Source organism: Oncorhynchus tshawytscha, linkage group LG14 (genome assembly GCF_018296145.1).
Source record: "Oncorhynchus tshawytscha isolate Ot180627B linkage group LG14, Otsh_v2.0, whole genome shotgun sequence".
NCBI lineage: Eukaryota > Metazoa > Chordata > Actinopteri > Salmoniformes > Salmonidae > Oncorhynchus > Oncorhynchus tshawytscha.
Genome location: NC_056442.1, coordinates 21,327,614 through 21,343,398, shown reverse-complemented (window position 1 = coordinate 21,343,398; position 15,785 = coordinate 21,327,614). Strand labels below are relative to the sequence as shown.

General features: G+C 45.5%; 1 protein-coding gene across 2 annotated transcripts in view; it reads left to right on the top strand.

The window, feature by feature from the left end:
* Positions 1-15,785, top strand: part of LOC112266756 (leucine-rich repeat and fibronectin type III domain-containing protein 1-like protein) — a 112,980-nt gene that overhangs the window by 61,665 nt on the left and 35,530 nt on the right. For both annotated transcript variants that reach the window (XM_024444530.2, XM_042297139.1), the window contains exon 3: positions 7,413-8,818. In XM_024444530.2, coding sequence (XP_024300298.2) covers positions 7,437-8,818 — 1,382 coding nt within the window. In that variant the 5' untranslated portion in view covers positions 7,413-7,436. The remainder of the gene's footprint in view (positions 1-7,412; positions 8,819-15,785) is intronic.

The following is a 15,785-nucleotide window of genomic DNA, read 5'->3' as shown; positions in this document are numbered from 1 at the left end:
ATTTTGTCATTTGCCTGGATAGGTCTTGCAGTATTTCTCAGCTATTCTGAGACCTTGACATTTCCGTAGAAACACGTAACGGACCCTAAAGTGCCCTTTTTCTATTTGCATGTTGTTAAGATTTTTTATTTAAGGAAAACACTGCGCTAGAAATGCCAACAGGTCATTTTGGGGCAGGTGGTGGTGTTAAATGTGCATAAATTGATATTTCTACATCTTTGAGTTAATGGAGAAAAACAGAGAAGAATTCCCTTGGAATGATTTGTACATTTTGGAGCCATCTTGAATATTGACTTTACCGAGGGGTGGCTGGTTGAATGGCTGGGTGGGTTTGAGGGTGGATGGATACATGGGTGGATGCATAGGTGGATTGGTAGAATGTTGGATTGGTTGATGGATAGTCTATAGGGTAGGGGATGAAGAGCAGATCAGAGAGGACATGATAGCAGGATCCCATATGGAAAAGCTATAGAAGAATTGAACAAGATTCCTGTATTTTTTTACCTGGAACTTGTCAGTAATACATATGGCAGCAAATACACTTAGAAGATTCTCGTAATATCTGACTTATACGGGTGGTTAACATTTAGACATAACAGAAATGCGTTATATAAAACGCATACCGTCTGAAGTCTCACGTACAGGGGACATACCCATTTCAAAGCACTTGCATACCACTGTCTGACATCATTGACGGCATGCAATGTGACACTTTTTGGAAAAAAGAAGCAGTCTGCAGCGAGCAGGAGGAGGAAGAGCAGGAGGAGGAGAGTTGGAGGAGGACAGGAGGATGAGCAGAAGAAGAAGAGGAGGAGAGGAGGAAGAGAAGGAGTGAGGAGATGAGGAGGAATGACTTTGATAGCAGCAGTGAATCTATTTGGTTATTGAGTGGAGATCTCTCAACAGACATTCTCACGGTAGCACACTGGGAGTAGTCGGTGATAGATATCAAACCTAAGCAGGAATGGGCTTGATTAAAACCCTGGATGGGAGACCAAAGGCATAGCTGTAGATAAAGCAACAGTCCAGTGCTGCCCAACCTTCACCATGGAAACTCATACATGAAAATGTATATTACAAATATTGTATTTTTGTTATAGAAATTGTCTTTTTTTTTTTTTTTTTTTTTTTTTGACTTTCAAAAAAACTATGTGAAACCTATTAAGGAAATCCTTTATTTTTGTAGAGGTTACATTCTCAGAAGATACTTTTCATAAAATATTTATAGGTGACTCATATAATTCGTATACGGTATTTTGTCTTAAATATGTCATACCATATCTTCGTTGGCATCATTTCATTTATTCAATTGTGTATGACATATAAAGGCATATAAGGCAACACATATACAAATACACCACTGTCATATAAGGCAACACATACAAAATCTTACCAGATTCTTATTAGATTGTTGTACAAATAATCCTCTTCTGCCATATCAGATTATTTCATTCTCATGATTCTTTTCCATATGTTGGAGATTACGATGGATGGATACGGGAGCTGAAGCAAAGGTGAAAGAGGAGAGAGAGAGATGAAGGGATGTAGATGCGGGACATGTATGGATGGGTTCGGTGGGGGGCAGTGGGAGACAGGGATGAGTCGAGGCAGATATATCCAGGGAGGGAGTGTGTCTTCTCCCAGGGTAATTCACTGGGAGTCGCTGTGAAATGGAGCAAGTCTGCTGAAGCTGCTAGAGATTATTCAAACCCTTTTTCCGGGGAGATGTGACAGAAGAGAGTGGCTCTGAAATCGGACTCAATCAAACTGTACTGGGTCCCATCACAGACTGCAGAGTTCCTTTCCCCTTGGGTACCCTTGCAGCACAACTATAATCACATGAAACATAGGCAAAAACCGAAGGACATTTTCTACTGCGGGACAGGGGAGAATTCATATATTCTCTATGCATTTTGTAGTTTTAGTAATACTAGGCAAACAGTGTAGATTCACATTACGGTATGGCCATGGAATACTTGATTTCAGCTAGTTTTGCATAGGAAAGGTTGATGAAGCATACTCGAGTGGATTTTATAATGCTCTGAGGCTGAGGGACGGCTCTTTTTCACATGATGGAGGAATAAGAAGTAGGCAAACGGACAGAAATGCAACTTTTTTTTATCCCAGCATCACACGTGGATAAAATCACTTGATTTCCGTGTATGGTAGTTATAATACCATCGATGGTTTAGAGCATGGTTCAGGCAGCAGCGGGGTTGTGTGTTTCATTCCCACATGGGCCACATACTGTGTATTGCGTATGTCTTACTGTTGACAGCTTTGGATAAAAGTCTGTTAAATGACCATATTTTGGGTATAGCACAGCATCATATACCACCTTTATTCATTGTTATTTTAAAAAATAACTTTACTTTATGGGAAGCTACGTTATTTTATCTGGGTGAACCACACAGTAATGCAGTGATGTGACAGTCAGACAAAGTCTTCACAGACTTGTCTATGAAGGAACTGTGAGACTTGAGGAACGATCTGACAATTCTAAAACCATTGAATATGTCTCACTGCCTTTCATCCAAAGTAATAGCAGCCGGGGTGTAGCAGAAGAAACTGGCACACGGATTTAAATAGGAACCTACTCAGCAGTCTGAAAAGTATGCCAGTCGTGCAAAAATCGGGCAGATTGTGATGCGCAAATCTAACCGTGTCTGATTCAATGTAAAACAAAAACAATATTCTATATGCTTCAATTGCACTATTTTCCTCTAATTTGTCACTATTTTCCTCAATTTCTTTCACCGCAAAGTAAGATGCCAAGAGGGGGATAAAGAAACGGAATATTCAAATGAAATAAAAAGAGCATGGTAGCCCCACTTCCGACACCACAAGCAGTGTACACCTTTAAAACAGTTTGTCTCATCTCTTCGAACGGACGAGCCCCTAGAGGAACAGCTGCATGTGGCGATCCTGAATGGAGCTCAGTTAGCACGGCTGACTACCAAGTAGGTCCCCCGCCTAGCCTCTTTCAGCTAAAAATGGGGCTTTCAAAGGGAACCTGGCTTGCCAGTGTCACCACGTAAAGTCCACCGCCGACCGAGTATTTTCTTGGCGCTTTGATTCCCACGCTCGTTTGAGGCCCTGCCGTGACTCTGCGGGAAATGTACACACCCCATACATTCTGACCAGTCGCGTTCGATTAGTGTTGCGGTATGCGTCATGGTCGCGGTATGCTGCGGGGCCTATTGCGGGCGGATCATTCAATCGCAGTGCTATGTGTTAGCGGTGGTATCCCCATGACGTGCACTGTATTCCCTGCGCGGCTTAGATCTCAGTAGCTTGTCGCGGCCAATGTGGGGGACGTGTGGCGAGGGGTCCGTCGACTTCGAGGTATAAACGCCCATCGTAGGGTTTCACAGCTAAATGGTTGATCTCTAAAGGATCCAGTCAAAGCAGGTTCTTTTTTTTAAGGCTCACTGGGTTTATGGTACGGTGGGTTATACTAAACCCTGAGGTTATTTGCCTTGCAATAATCACACAATGTCGTACTGTCGTACTGTAACTGGAGCACATTGAATATGGCTCCAAAATACCCTGGAGGAAAAGTCTTCTCGGTGTCGGGCATCAAACGGAACCCAGTTACTGTAATGTGCGGTGGGTGCGTTATCCATTTTATTTGACCAGCACAGACGGCAAGAAGCTCCTTTTTACCCTGTTTCCCCATTAATACTGCATAGTTGATGTCACTCAGCGGAGTTAATGATTCAAAGGATACTTTGGGATTTTGAGGCCCTTCGTCTACTTCTCCAGAGTCAGATGAACTCATTGGGTACCATTTCTGTGTCTGTATCCAGTATGAAGGAGGCTAGAGGTAGTTTTGCGAGCCAATGCTAACTAGCATTAGCGCAATTGCTGGAACTCTGTGGGTATCTACTAGCAATACCGTAAATGTACTATATTGGATATGCTGGTATGTTGCCCCTCAGTGTTTGTGTCTCTTGAAATAACTCAGTGGCTGAGACAGTGTGTCAAATGATTGACTCTCTTGCGGTCTCCCTCCTTCTGAGCACCGCCGCAGTCCATCTCAATCCTACACAGGCCCAAGCACAAACAAACACAAGTTTCCAAACATACAATTTACGGGGTTTTTGAAACCCAATCTCCTTCTCCTAGACCCCTAGTATGCCTGTTCGTCTGCGGTTGCTATGAGACCGAACACCTCGGAGCACACTCTGAGGGTCACCCCGACCAATAGCAGAGCTGCAAGGCACAGCGTCTTGCTGAAGCACTTTGTTTTCTCTCTTTCCAGTCCATCCCTTCATCTGAGGAGGAGAGTGGCGGTGGTGTGTAATGGGATGTGAGAGAGATAGGCCTTTGGTCCGTGGGCTAATGGATGAGCTCCAGACCAGAGCAGCGTTCTGAACAAACACACAAACCAGAATCGTCTACTTATCCCCCCAAAAATATTTGTGGAACTCTTCTGTTTGAATATCGGCTTCATGCCATCAAGTAGGGGGAAAAAACACCGCTGTGATATTTGTAGCTCATTTACGTACCACAGAAAACAATGACATGAGCGCATATCTGTCAAAACATGTCAGCGAGACACACAGGAGGTGGTGCCACATTGCTGTGATAAACGAACACTTCATGCGAAGTGACTAAATATCGCGCACCGATGCGATTGTCCTCGCAATGAAGTTCTTGCTCTAAAGGCAGATGGGTAAGCTGAGACAACAAAACGTTTGCGTGTGCCAGATCTCCTCTGTCCATTTATGTGGGTAGGCCCTTCTGAGAAGACTAATTCATCTCCCTTGAAATATATTCCCGTAGTCGTCCTCTATGTGAGGTCATTGGTGTACTACTGACATCACGTTCCTCCAGGCTCTTTTCATCTTGCCTCATGTTTCAATGTATACTGTAGGAACTTGGTCATTCATATGATTAAAAAACGAACGATGCTCATGTTCTAACAACTTAGTATTTGCACACGCTTGTAGCCTGTCTTGTACGAGCAAGACCATAATACATTAGTGCTCCTGTACAACTCTTCAGCATTAAAACATACTGACAGTAAGCAGAAGCTCGACTCGTTGAATAACAGAGGGACAAGCGATCCCGTGTTCTGTTTGTCTCAAGAGTGGAGGAAACGGCAGCCATCAAGTGTCGCCCTGGCTGTGTTTACTCCATGCGTAGTGAACCGCTCTGGGTCTTGCTCCTATTCTCTTCTCCCTTCTCATCGACTGGGCCCTTCCTGGGGCACTGCAGACCGTTCCACTCCACAGCCCGACAGCCTAATCCATCTCCATTGTGGGGTGGCACGGGGGTCAGAGAATTCTGTCAGAGCAGAGCAGAGTGGAGGCTCATCCCGTAAATAAGCTCTGGGGTGTCAACTGTCTCCAGTCTCCACACCAAGATTCACCAGAGAGCTGACGGTTAGCTGCTTGGCATTTTAAGCCCTGTACCTTGGGAGATTTCTGCCCACATAATGATGTTTCCCCAGCTGACGGGGCTGTGGCTTCAGTATATGTGATATGAGAGGAGTTGGAAATCAGGCCCTCATTCTTAGAGCAGATTGTTGACCTTTTAGATGATGGTGTTGTCTTACAACAGCTTAGCCTGAGAGAGATGATTAACAGAGGGAAATTTAACAGCGCCATGTTGTTTTGCCATTTACCCGCATCTCCCCTTATCGAGTTGAACGCAACCTGACCCGCCATGTGTTCAACAACGGAGCTACACATCTGTATGTTTATTGTTCGTCTTTATTTTTATTCACTGCAAAACCGCAATTTACAGTTGCTAATAGCGGTTGACATGTCGTTTTTAAAAGGACGGGATTGCTACAGGATAAGCACTTGACGGAAGCTAAGTTGGATTTTGTGTTGGCTGGCAGTACAGTTAATTCCTTTTTAATTATGAAGGACCAGGAGGTAAACGTTTGTCAGAGCATCCTTCCCCATTGGATCTACTTACGCTATGTGGGCTATTACGGTATGTATGGCAGCTTAAATGTCTCACACAGTGATTTGACCTTGAGACTAACTGCATCAGTGTCTACCGCACCTCTATTCACTAGATCAAATTGAATGTATGTACAAAAAAAAAAGAAGATTTCAAGTGGTTCAACGTGGTTTCCATGGCTTTACGTCTGTTTTGGTATTCACCATAGCATCAGCCCCGTAATCCAAGGTGCAGCTGTGAAATGGGTGGGTGAAATGAGATGCATATGGGCAGCTGCTATGTTTCTGCTGATGCTGTATGGCGGATGGCCACTTGGTCACACGCGAGAAGCTATTCAATGGCATCCTACATCTCCATTCCAATTCCATTCACTGGTTTCATTCAATTCACAGAGAAGAACATAAGGCCTTTTTAATGGCCGATGACAAAATCCCATTGCATGTCCTGGTGCATTGAGTTGTAATGCTGAGAACTGTAGCTGCAGAAAGGCTGTTGTAAATACAGATAGTGTGTGTGTGTGTGTGTGTGTGTGTGTTTAGGGTACTTTGCCATGAGCAAGGAATTACCACGATAAATACATTCAAGTGCCATTTTACGACGAGAGAGATGGGAACATCTCGGCCATCGGCAGTTCGCAGCACTTCAAATCTGTCTCGCTACCTCATTTCAGGAAGATCTTTTCCATTTGTAATAGGACTACCAATCGTTTTTTTTTTCAAAGTGTGTGTGTGTGTGTTACGCATGCACTCGTGCTGTGTGTTGTGTGTGCATTGCTGTTTTGTGTATTTGCGTGTGTATTCGTATAAAATGAGTTTGTAAGTGTGTGGGTGGATGACTGCGTGCTTTTGCTACAACTGTATATGCATTCCCAGTTGTCTTGTATACAGATATATTCGTGTTTTCACTCATGTTGGAGATGGAGGGAGCTATGTAAGAAAAAAGAAAAGTGGCTTTTAGATAATACACAGAAGTTAGACCCGCTGTGGTAAATCCTTAAACTGTGATATGGCAGCCAGCTAACGTTGTCCAGGGATTGCATGTTGAGTTAAATGATTTGCTAAGCTATAATTACACGCACCTATTCTTTGTCCTTATCTCTTCATTGAACAAATTGGCATGCCATGTGTATGATTCCCGAAAATCTTCAAGAAGTATCTATGAGGAGGAAAATAAGAAACAAGCCGTGAATAAAATTGGCTCGCTTGTAACGTCACCTCTGCCTTATGCTTCAGTGTGTGCTAAACATTTAATTGAGGGCATTGCCCTATTCGTTGAAATGTATTCGCATACGTTTACTGGCTTTGATCATCTGAATGCAGGGTGAACACTGCTGTTTTACATTCCGATCATGGCTGATAGAGATATTTAATCTCAGTTTGACCACTGTAATAGCTCAACGTAGATATAAAATCTTGTTTCACCTAGTCAATTCCCCGCTTGGAGTACCACATCCTGACATGTCCTGACCAGTGCCTGTCTCCTTTGCATTGCAGTTTCCCCAGAACGCCCGAGGGAGGATGGACCGGCTGATCTTCTCCCTGTTGGTGCTGGCCGTCTCCACCAGGGGGCAGTTGTGCCCCAAGCGCTGCATGTGCCAGAACCTGTCCCCCTCGCTGGCCATCCTCTGTGCCAAGACGGGCCTACTCTTCGTGCCCACCGTCATCGACCGGCGCACCGTGGAGCTGCGTCTCACTGAGAACTTTATCACAGCCATAAGGAGGCGGGACTTTGCCAACATGACTAGTTTGATCCATCTGACGTTGTCCCGCAACACCATAAGCCAGATCATGCCTTACACCTTCGAGGACCTCAAGCGGCTGCGAGCGCTGCACCTGGACAGCAACCGGCTGAGTGTGATCAGGGATGACCACTTTCGGGGGCTCACCAACCTTAGGCACCTGATCTTGGCCAACAACCAGCTGCACGATATCTCTCCCCACGCCTTTGACGACTTCACAGGAACCCTGGAAGACCTGGACCTGTCCTACAACAACCTGGTTGACATCCCCTGGGAGACGATAGGCCGTCTAACCAACGTCAACACCCTTAACATGGACCATAACCTTATAGAGCACGTGCCCCAAGGGATCTTCACCAACCTGCACAAGCTGGCGCGTCTAGACATGACTTCCAACAAGCTGAAGAAGATCCCTCCGGATCCACTTTTTCTGCGCATCCCCGTCTACGCGAAAGCCAAAGGATCCCCTCAGTCGTCATTGGTGATGAGTTTTGGTGGAAACCCGCTCCACTGTAACTGTGAGCTGCTGTGGCTGAGGAGGCTGACCAGGGAAGATGACCTGGAGACTTGTGCCTCTCCTCCAGACCTCACAGCCAAGTACTTCTGGACCATCCCCGAGGAGGAGTTCATCTGTGACCCTCCGGTCATGACCAGGAAGTCTGCCAAGACCTTCACCATGGAGGGCCAGCCGACCAGTCTGAAGTGCAAGGCCAACGGAGACCCGGACCCAGAGATTCACTGGATTTCCCCCGAGGGCCGTCTGATCTCCAACACATCAAGGACTGTCACCTTCAGCAATGGCAGCCTGGACATCAACATCACCTCCATGAAGGACTCTGGAACATTCACCTGCATTGCCTCCAACGCGGCGGGGGAGTCCACGGGCCAGGTGGAGCTGGTGGTCAACCTCCTCCCCCACCTGGCCAACAGCACCAACCGACTACGGGAGCCCGACCCTGGCCCTTCAGACATCCTCACTTCGGCCAAGTCCACCACGACCATGGGCAACGACACACGGAGGAACCAGGAGGGAAGGGTGCTGATGGCGGAGCTGACAGCTAGCTCAGTGCTGATCAAATGGCCATATCAGAACCACGTCCCTGGGATCAGGATGTACCAGGTCCAGTACAACAGTTCCCTGGATGACACGCTCATCTACAGGTGAGGAGGGATAGGGATCTGAACAGGGCTGATGGGGTCTCTTGGTTAGAATGAGTTTAAAAACTTTCAAAATGTTTTGTTTTTTTGTCCGTTAATGAGTTACTCAAGGTTTTATGATGAAATTACATTTTGACTCACAGACATACAATTACAAGATGTCTATCAGCTAAACAGTAGCAATCATAAGAACACCAGAAACATTTCATGTTGTATACATGTATGTAATTATAATGAGTTAATAAATTAGGTTGGTAGTTACTAATCGTTATTTGCAAGAGATAAAAAAAGGAACATTTTTCATTTGCTTTGAGAAGACATGTTTCTTCTCTTCTCTCCTTGTTTATTATTTCGCTCCTTCGTCCTTGTTCCAAGGTTTATTCTGATTTATTTTCTGTTTTGATGCCTCTCTCATTGCATATTCCAGGTCCAACATCAATTTATATCAATTATTTTGAGTTTGTAGCACTCTGATAGATGCTGATGGACCGTTCTGTAATTTGTGAATTATTTTGGTCATCAAAAAGTGTTTCTTTCACGTCGTCTTACAGGGCCTGGCCCAGGGCTCCTCGCGTCGTCTTACAGGGCCTGGCCCAGGCCTCCTCACGTTGTCTTACAGGACCTGGCCCAGGGCTCCTCAGATCGTCTTACAGGGCCTGGCCCAGGGCTCCTCGCGTCTTCTTACAGGGCCTGCCCCAGGGCTTCTCACGTCGTCTTACAGGGCCTGGCCCAGGCCTCCTCGCGTCGTCTTACAGGGCCTGGCCCAGGGCTCCTCAGATCGTCTTACAGGGCCTGGCCCAGGGCTCCTCACGTTGTCTTACAGGGCCTGGCCCAGGCCTCCTCACGTTGTCTTACAGGGCCTGGCCCAGGCCTCCTCACGTTGTCTTACAGGGCCTGGCCCAGGCCTCCTCACGTTGTCTTACAGGACCTGGCCCAGGGCTCCTCGCGTCGTCTTACAGGACCTGGCCCAGGGCTCCTCGCGTCGTCTTACAGGGCCTGGCCCAGGGCTCCTCGCGTCTTCTTACAGGGCCTGCCCCAGGGCTTCTCACGTCGTCTTACAGGGCCTGCCCCAGGGCTTCTCACGTCGTCTTACAGGGCCTGGCCTAGGGATCCTCACGTCGTCTTACAGGGCCTGGCCCAGGGCTTCTCACGTCGTCTTACAGGACCTGGCCCAAGCCTGTATGCAGGCGGCTTGTTTAGTTTTTCTGCTCTGATCAATGGCAGCTGTCACTAAGGGGGCATATTGATTTGGGATCTCATTTAGGGTATCCAAAATCAAATGTTATTTGTCACATACACATGATTAGCAGATGTTAATGCGAGTGTAGCGAAATGCTTGTGCTTCTAGTTCCGACAATGCAGTAATAACCAACGAGTAATCTAACCTAACAAAGTGAACATAGAAGCTCATTTGCAACGGGCCAAATCAGCAAAAGGGTCAAGATCCTGGAGGCAAATCCTAGTGACTGAAGATAGGCGGTTCTGTCCCACGGTGGGAAAAAGCACAGCCAGAGTGAGAGGGAACTTCACTCTCTTTGGTGTTTTCAGGGGAAACCTATTCCCCAAGCGGTTCCTGTTACCACGGAGTTGGAGGGATGATTTTGAATGCCGAACACGTAGAGGAACGTTGTGCACGGAGGGAGACACAGTTTGGATTGTGGCTGGTTTCAGGGCAGGTACACAGTCTCTATAGACTGATGTGTCTGTGCTCTGATAAACACTCTCTCTCAGCAGATATTGTGGGGAGCTTAAACTAATGAACACGGCAGCCAATTAACTGACTGGGACAGAAGAGGTGAATTCCTATAGGTGAATTTATCTAGGACTAAGTACTTAAACATTGCTCCCTGTTCCTCATTGACTAGTTGTCTGATTTTATTTACTTGGTCCGGGAAAGCCGTGAGCACACGCACGGATGCTCGCAGACACACGAACATATGCACGCTCGCACACATACACCTATGTTATGTAAACATAGCATATTATGTATCTTGCACTTCTCTACACACCCACTGAAGGGTTATGAGCACATAGTACACTCAAAGATTTTCAATACACTAATACAAACACACACCCACACAAAAAAAAAACGCAAGCACAGTACATTTCTCAAACAGCTCATCATAAAATAAAAAAACATCTTTTTTTTGTTTTGGACGAATCAGAGGTTTTGTTTCGACTCTTGGGCAGCCACGCTTGCTTAAACTCTGCCACTTGTCTTCCATATTGATTTGGATTCCAGAAGATAGGAATGTGCATAAAGGACACGTTTCGGAGACGAAGAGCTCAGGGGAACAACAAACACCTTGAAGCTGTAATTTCTAGACAATTTTCGAACGCTGTGCAGAGGAATGGCGTAACAGCCACTTTCAGGTCCCAGTACGCGACACGCTGCAGCCCAAAGATTATTAAGAGCGAATCAGTATCATGCCCACAGGAAGTGGGTCGACCGAACGAACGGTCTGTCCTGCCAGCTCGCTACGCATTAGGGCTATTGAAATGTCTGTCGGTACCCTTCTGCTGATTTGGCCCGTTGCAAATGAGCTTCTATGTTCGCTTTGGTTTGGTCCAGCTCCTACTCAAAATGTGTTCTTGATCATTTTAGGCATTTCTGTACAAGAGTAAAATAAATTAAAAAACAGGTTCCATCCAAATGTTTCTAGCAAATGTTCATTTTGGCCCAATTAGGGCCTGATAGTCCTTTCCTTCCAGACCACCGATCTAAAATGACTTGACAGATGTATGTGATACGGTGTAAATCAAATCAAACTTTATTTGTCCCATGCGCCAAATACAACAAGTGTAGACCTTACCGCGAAACACTTACTTACAAGCCCTTAACCGACAGTGCAGTTCAAGGAAGAGTTAAAAAAAAAATATTTACCAAATTAACTCAAGTAAAAAAGTGTCAAATAAAAATAACGATGCTAAATACAGGGGTTACCAGTACCGAGTCAATGTGCGGGGGTACAGGTTAGTTAAGGTCATTTGTACATGTTGGTAGGGGTGAAGTGACTATGCATAGATAATAAACAGTGAGTAGCAGCAGTGTAAAAAACAGGGGGGGGTGTCAATGTAAATAATCCGGTGGCCATTTGATTAATGCCCTCCTCTCACATGTCAATGGCCAAAAAATAAAATGAGACTATGAAAGGAAGGCGCTTGACAGTATTGGGACACGGCCCCCGCCATTCCTCTGATGGTCGGAGAGTGATTGACAGTTTATATCAGACGGATGAGGCTTGAAGCACACGGGACCAGCTGCGAGGTCCGTCAAGGGCCCGCTGTATATTTGCTGGCACAGTCACTCGGGCGGTGCCCATCGATACCATTGATGGCGTCTCCATGCGGGGTGTCACCAGGAATCAATTGGACCCAGCTGGACATTGGCAATAGTCACTCCTCCTCAATTCCCCTTAACGCCTCTACTTTACAGGACTGTGGGACGCGCCGACTCCTCCGAGCTCCTCTCAGTCCCGCTCTGTGGTGCGGCCCCCCCCCGGTGAGTAAAGGCCCCACCGCAATAGAATGGCACCGTTGCACATGCACATTCATGCTCTACTTTTTAAGTCCCCTCTGCTTGATGTTCTATTAGGGATGGGTGGAAGAGTACTGTAGGGGGAGACGGTGAAAGAAGGAAAGAAGGGAAGAAGAAGAAGAGAACGATTTGAGGGAGCAGACATTTTGTCGCTGAGTTTGAGCTCGCTGTAATGAGCTCGCCAATCCACTCACTTGACGGACTTGGTTCCGTTTTATACCGGAGTGGTTCATCAGTATACATGCAACATGCATCGCCTGTTTAATTTGGGGGCTTTTCATTGGCCCCTCTGAGCTGACATTTCTGGGTTGCGACAAAGCCAATCCCACTGGGCACACGCTGGTTGAATCAACGTTGTTTCCACGTCATTTCAATGAAACGACATTGAACCGACGCTGAATGGACGTTTGGGCGCAGTGGGATCATTTGTTATGCAAACACGTGTCTACTTGAAGTGTACCTGCGATGTCTCTCAGACAGTCCTCATAAGGACTATAATATAGTCGAAACAAATAAAAACACGAAATCATAGGGATTCTTCTAAACAAAGGCTTGGCAAAGTAGGATGCGTGGCGCGGAACAGAGCGTGGTATAAGTGAATTCCCCGAATCATGGTTTTGATAAGACTCTGTTGCCAACACCCGATTTTCGAACGTGACATGTAAGTTCCTTTTGGTGTTGTACATGACATGTTCACGGCATTGCCTCGTGAGAAATCAAAATAGAATCAAACCGAAGAGCATTACGTTGCTGTACACAGCCTCTCCCGAGCAACGGGTTATACCATCAACGTGGCTGTCTCACTGTGCACGATGGTGCAGCATAACACCTGTACAGAGAATGATAAAGGTTAACTAGTTCCCTCGGTTTTGGCTGAGGGAACGAGCCGGCCTACCTTGTTCTTTTGTCAACGACTCTGTACATTACAGTGCTCGGTGTTATGCTTCATTGGAACTAACCTCCAAACTGGCATGGGCTGCAAAGCTTAAAGGATGACTCATCAGGTTCACATAGTATTGGCTCTCGCATGGAGATCTCGAATAGAGATCCATGAAAGAGAATGTTGTGGCCTGCCTTTCGATAGCATATTTCAACAAAGAATGGAAACATAACACAAAATGTTTTTTTCTGTCATCAGATGCCAATAACCGTAACATGAACCGTTGTGTAAGATGTCGATGGGAAAACACGCCTTTGTCTAAATCGACCCTCGAAGATTTGAGTCAAAACACACCAATGTGTTTAAGAGCAAAAGGGACCATATGTCCGCATCAGTCGATTGGACTGATGAAATGAAATGAACAAAAAGGCTATGAAGTCTCTATTAGACAATAGCTGTCGGTCGTAAGGCCTGCCAATCCAAAATGAAACCAGGTGTCTGTGTTGAGCATGTTGAGGTGCGACAGATGGTTATCCCAACCTGCTCTTCCTCGTCCGCCTACCAACCGGAAACGCTTTATTCAAGGTTACACCCCATGGTGGCATTTTTAAGTTATTTTACAGCCTGGGAAAGATGTTGGGGATTCTGATAGGCTGCCATCACGTGCGATATCTCATTTGGATGCGTCCACCGTGCTGAAGCTTTCAGCTAGTGTTTGTGAGATCACACATAATATGCTCATCTGCACGTAACCATGTGCACTACACTTATGCTCCTTGTGCAAGCCAATTCAGAGACGCACACATACACGTGTGCATACTCTATCTCTCTCTCACATACACACACACACTTCTCTTCAAAGTACCATACCACGTCTGACTCTAAATCTATAAGCTTAGCCTTAGAAGTGTTCCTTCTTCCTCTGTGTTGCTCACATTTTCTATGACTGGCCTCTTAGAATCCGGTGATGTTCCCCCTTTTTCCAGGTTTATACATCTTAGTGTATTCTCCTCACGTATGTCTCTGTTGGAAAGGGCAGCAAGGGGACGATTGGCTTTATCCCCTACCAGAAGACCCAGACATGAACCAATCTGGGTGTCTCATCTCCGCCCCCCCAAAAAAACTCAACTCCCTAAATGTACACAGGCCTGGTTCTCTGCATGCTACCATGGCTGCATATCAATTACGCGACGATCACGTTGCTGGGAAATAAATAATAGATGACTCTCTGACAAGAGATTGTAACGAGGTTTATGACGAGACTGCAAAGGGATCAAGTGTTTTAGCTCAACACGAAATGAGCTGGAAATGTGGACCGATTCCTTTGACTTCTCATGTGGGCGATAGAGGATATTTTCAATTTGAAGCCAGACCTTTTATCTCACGTGATACTATGAGCTTAACCAAGGCCACGCATGGAGATGAGGAAGTGCAGCATGTCATTAGGCTCCAAGTAATAGTTCTGGAAGCTGCACTTCCTCAGAGGTGATTGGCAGACGGTTAATGTGCGAACTGGGAGATAACGTGGAGAAGAGACTCTCCCCTCCAAAACCCTAACGTGTAGCAGAAAATAGCCTAGATATATAGTCTTCCCCTCCAAGCCAGTAACTCCCCCATCGTAAATGATTGATGGGATGATTAGCATGACTCTCCTTGCCGGAAGGCTGCAGGGAGTGTACTATGTGGTAAGATGACCCATAACCCTAAGAACCACACACTGGTATCCCTGTTTCAACTCTGGAATGATCCAATTATATCCTGAACTTAAGTTAAAAAAATTAAAAAGGAATGTTGTGTCATGGTTTGGGTTACAAAGGCAGGGCATATTACTGGAAACCTTCGAGGTTTTACCAGTAAACTACCAGCATTTTGGTATCTTTCATGGATTCTACGTAATCTATCACAAAATATCAGAAGTGTGTGTAATTATCCCTGGCTCCCTGTGCGGCCTTATCACATGAGATGATTTAATAAGATGATTTTCAAAGAAAAAATAGGACAAAGCTGTAAAACATTATCCTAAATACAAACCATCAATTTAATTCATACCCGTTGGGGTTTAATATGAGGGCTGCAGCATTAAATAGCCTTCATATGATTTTTTTTTTACTATGCCAATATGTATTTGTTGTCAATGTTTTGGCGTCAAACTGGTAACAGCTGTGAAAAGAATTCAATATTTGTGCGAGTTACAGAAGGAATTGAAAATAATGCCATTTGTTGATTCTTTCTTCATTAATTAGGCTATTTGCAAGTATACATTACCGAACTTACAATAGATTCCCATGGATTTCTGTTAATTACCAAAATCACTCAAGATTCTGGTAACTTTGGTAAATTACGGGTAGCTTTGTAACCCCAGTCATGGTATGTTTTTATCAATCAATGGGAGAATGTGTGAGCAGTGTGTTTCTCCCTAATTCTTCGACTGAGTCTTGCCTGTAGTTAGTTCACCCACAACTCATGCCTTCCTTATTTCATTTGTTTGTAATTCTCTACTAATATGTGTGCACACACACACACATGGCATTACGCACTTACTTAACCATTAG